This window comes from Arachis duranensis, chromosome 3 (genome assembly GCF_000817695.3).
Source record: "Arachis duranensis cultivar V14167 chromosome 3, aradu.V14167.gnm2.J7QH, whole genome shotgun sequence".
Classification (NCBI taxonomy): Eukaryota; Viridiplantae; Streptophyta; class Magnoliopsida; order Fabales; family Fabaceae; genus Arachis; species Arachis duranensis.
The window spans coordinates 5,495,243-5,499,343 of record NC_029774.3 but is presented as its reverse complement, the minus strand read 5'-3'; the positions used below and the strand labels follow the sequence as shown (position 1 = coordinate 5,499,343).

The following is a 4,101-nucleotide window of genomic DNA, read 5'->3' as shown; positions in this document are numbered from 1 at the left end:
CCCCCCTCTTTTTTCTCCTGAAAAACAGAAAAAGTGATCATATGAAGGAGCTGAGGGGTCAGGATGATGTTTGTTTTCTAGTAAAAATAGGGATAGTCAATTAATGATTTCAATTCTATGTCCGTCGACTGTGTTCCAATTTTTTGTGGTTGAATTCCTTAAACAACTCACCAAACATAGCACCACCGTATTCATTACAAGAGCAACGAGAACCAAACATGGCACCACCATATTCATTGCAAGAAAATTCCTTCTTTCAAACACAACAACGGTCTTACTATTCTCCGCAAATCCCCCTCTTTCAAGATCCGCCACACTGTCCCTGAACCTTGAATGCACCAATTTAATGATCCTCCTAAGCCTGAGATTGGCGGAGGTGATTGCAGTGATGGTGGGGGTGGTGGCGACGGTAGCGGCACTGGTGGTAACAGTGGAGAAGTAAAAGGGAACGATGGATTTTGAAGAGGTTATGAAGGAAGCGGAAGCATGTGGTGTGAAGCTTCCATTGGATATGGTGGAGGCAGTGAAGACCATCGGTATTCGAAAAATTTTCCTTAAATGTTACTTGGATTTACATGTGGGTTTCTTTCAAACTTTGAATTTTTGGGGAAGGAAAAGATCATTTCAGTGGTTAAGGTCGATTTTGGTGTTCTTGTGTTGCAGGGATTGCCTTGGCCAGTATGGCCACTATCGTTTGTGATGAAGCACTTCTCTATTATGAGAAATTGAATGCTTGTTGACCCTCCTTTTCTATTTAAAGTTGGAATTAAGGTTTGTTTCTAAATCAATGAAGTGTTACATTTCCCCTGCTTGATATAATGTAATCGTCTGGCTTACACCAAATGAAAATAGTTATGACTATGGAATTGATAAGTGGTGTTACAAGATGCTAGAATATTAGGAGAGGTAAAGAGACGAAAAAAGTGAAGGGAAAAGATTTGCAGATCCTCATATGAACCCTATCTAACACACACGTTATGGGTATAATGGTAAAATCACAAAGTTGTATGTTTATCTTCAAAGAATTTTTTTGTTTATTTATTATCATAAAATTTATATTTTTTTCAATAAATTTATGTGTTTTTTTATATATATTTTTCCTTCCAAAAAGTGTTTTATCTTTTAAAAAAAATATTCTGTATTTATCGTAATAATTTATATGTTTTCCTTCTTTTATTTCTCTTCAAAAAATTGTGTCTTTACCTTAAAAAAGCTTTTGTTTACTGTTGTAAAATTTTTATACTTTTCCCAATAAGTTTGCATATTTTCTTATGTTTCTTTTCAAAAAATTGTGTTTATGTTAGAGAAATTTCTGTATTATCATAAAGTTTCTGTGCTTACTGCTTAGTATAAAGAGTATATGCTTTTTCCTTGTATATTTCTTCTTTTCCATTTTTTTCTTTTTAGTCACATTTTAAAAAATACACACAAAAAAAACCCAAAAATGCACAAGAAAAAAAAATAGAAGAATGGAGGAGAAATAAAAGATCTAGAAAAAAAAAATTAAAGGTGGAAAAAGAAAAAGACACAGAAGGAGGAGGAGAAAAGAAAAGGAAGAAAAGATGTTGGGAGCTCAGCGTGTGAATAAGATAAATGAAAAAAATCACTTAAAAATACTTGATTAGAGTCGATTATAAAATTGACTTGGTCACAAGCATTTTTGAAATCTAAATATACGCTAACATAATAGCAATACATTTTTTTAAAGAATTAAAAACAATTTAAATATTGATAGAGAAATCTCAAGATAATTGCAGTGAAATAATCAGTGTCTCAATTGACAACTTATATAAAACCAATCATCCATTCTTCCTTTGAAAAAAAAGTACAAATATATATCTGCATTTTTAGAATCAATTTGCACCTTACAAATTTTGTTGTTTGCTTGCATTTGCATTGGAATAGATAAAAAAATGGTGCAATAATTGAAGGAATGCGAGTTTACATCTACTGGCACTATTAAAGGAATGCGCATTATGTTGGAAAGTAATATAAAGGTTAACACGTTACTGATCTAGTAAAAAGTATGTTTCCCACTTCAAAGTGTTTTCTTCTATTCATGCTGCCATGCTACGCTATCCAATCACTATGACGCCACTATATTTATACACTCTTCCCCGAATCCTCGGTATGCATCTCATTCCCATACAAACTAATCCTGATTGCATTGCATATTTCCAGTGCACACATACAAATGGATTGCACGAGAATCCAAACCACCCCGTACCATAGTAAGAACTGGAAATATGATGTGTTTGTGAGTTTCAGAGGAGAGACTCGTAACAACTTCACCGATCATCTTTTTGATGCTCTCCGCAGACACGGCATACTTTCCTTCAGGGATGATACTAAGCTCGAGAAAGGAGGACCTATATCAGCAGGGCTTCTGCAAGCTATTGAAGAATCGCAGGTTCTAATTGTGGTCTTCTCAATGGACTATGCTTCGTCCACATGGTGCTTGCAAGAACTCGCACAGATAGCTGATTGCATTCAAATACCAGGACACCGTGTTCTGCCTGTTTTCTATAATGTGAGTCCATCTGAGGTCAGAAAGCAAAGTGGAAATTATGAAAAAGCCTTTATGGAACATGAAGAAAGATTCAAAGATGATGCAGAGATGATGGAGCAAGTGCGAAGATGGAGGGCAGCGCTAACACAAGTAGCCAATCTCTCTGGCTGGGATGTCAAGGATAAGTGAGTAATCAGTTCTATGTTTTGCTATTTATTCTTTTGAAATAATTTGATCACCACTCCTAACATTAATTAAGACATTTCAAAGATTTCATTGAATATAATTATGGTTGATAGATATGTAGGTTTTCTTTTGCTGTCTTAAGTGAAGATTTTTTGTTGTTCTCCTTTGTTTTTTCTTGATGTATTTAGGTCACAATCTGCTGAGATTGAAAATATTGTGAAAGTGGTAACAAGCATTCTGAGTCCCAAACAATCATCAAGTCTATCTAATGATATAGTTGGGATGCATTCCCCTGTACAAGAATTAGAAAAGCTTCTAGTTTTGGACTCAGATGATGATGTTCGAGTTGTAGGGATTTGTGGAATGGGTGGCATAGGAAAGTCAACTCTTGCCACCATCTTATATGAAAAAATCTCACATCAATATGATGCTTCATGTTTTGTAGATGATGTAAGTAGAATTTACGAAGGTTATGGTCCACTTGGTGTACAAAAGCAACTTCTTTGTCAAGCTTTCATGGAAGAAAATTTTCCAACATGCAATCTTTCATTGGCAAATAATCTGATTCAAACTAGGTTACGCCATAGAAAGGTTCTCATAGTTCTTGATAATGTTGATCAAGGGATTCAATTGGAGAAGTTGGCTATAAAACCGGAATGGCTAGGCAGAGGGAGTAGAATGATCATAGTTTCCAGAGATGAGCATATATTGAGAGAGTATGGAGTGGACGACGTTTACAAAGTTAAACTCTTAAATGATGAGAATGCTCTCCAATTGTTTTGCAGAAAAGCTTTCAAATGTAATCATGTTGCAAAAGATTATGAAAACCTGACAAATTCTGTGTTAACATATGCTAATGGACTTCCGTTAGCAATTAGAGTATTGGGCTCATTTTTGTTTGGGCGAGATGTCTCTGAGTGGAGTAGTGCATTGGTTAGACTGAAAGAAAATCCAACAAAAGATATCATGGATGTGCTACGAATCAGTTTTGATGGACTTGAGAATATGGAAAAAGAAATATTTCTTGATATTGCATGTTTCTTTCACAATGAGTTTGTAGGATATGTAAAGGATATTTTGAATATTCGAGGTTTTTATGCTGATATTGGTATAAGAATTCTTATTGATAAATCACTCATAACTTGTAATCACTGGGGTTGGATTGTTATGCATGATCTGTTGCAAGAGTTGGGTAGAAGTATTGTTCGAGGAAAATCACCCAAAGAACCAGGAAAATGGAGCAGGTTATGGGATCAAAAGGATCTAAGATATGTCCAGCAAGAAAACAAGGTAAAATAGTTATTGGTAATATTATTCTTTACTACTTTTTTTAGAATCTAAATAATTTTAAAAGGTCTAATGTATCAGACAGCTGAGAACGTTGAAGCCATAGTTCTGCGAACATA

The 4,101-nt window shown here is 34.7% G+C and overlaps 1 protein-coding gene across 3 annotated transcripts in view; it reads left to right on the top strand.

Moving 5' to 3' along the window:
• Positions 1–1,987: 1,987 nt before the first annotated feature.
• Positions 1,988–4,101, top strand: part of LOC107476580 (disease resistance protein RUN1) — a 36,070-nt gene continuing 33,956 nt past the window's right edge. For 2 of the 3 annotated variants that reach the window (XM_052258718.1, XM_052258717.1), the window contains exons 1-2: positions 1,988–2,694; positions 2,884–3,985. In XM_052258718.1, the coding sequence (XP_052114678.1) occupies positions 2,195–2,694; positions 2,884–3,985 (1,602 nt within the window). In that variant the 5' untranslated portion in view covers positions 1,988–2,194. The remainder of the gene's footprint in view (positions 2,695–2,883; positions 3,986–4,101) is intronic. The other variant, XM_016096415.3, reaches the window with a different exon arrangement.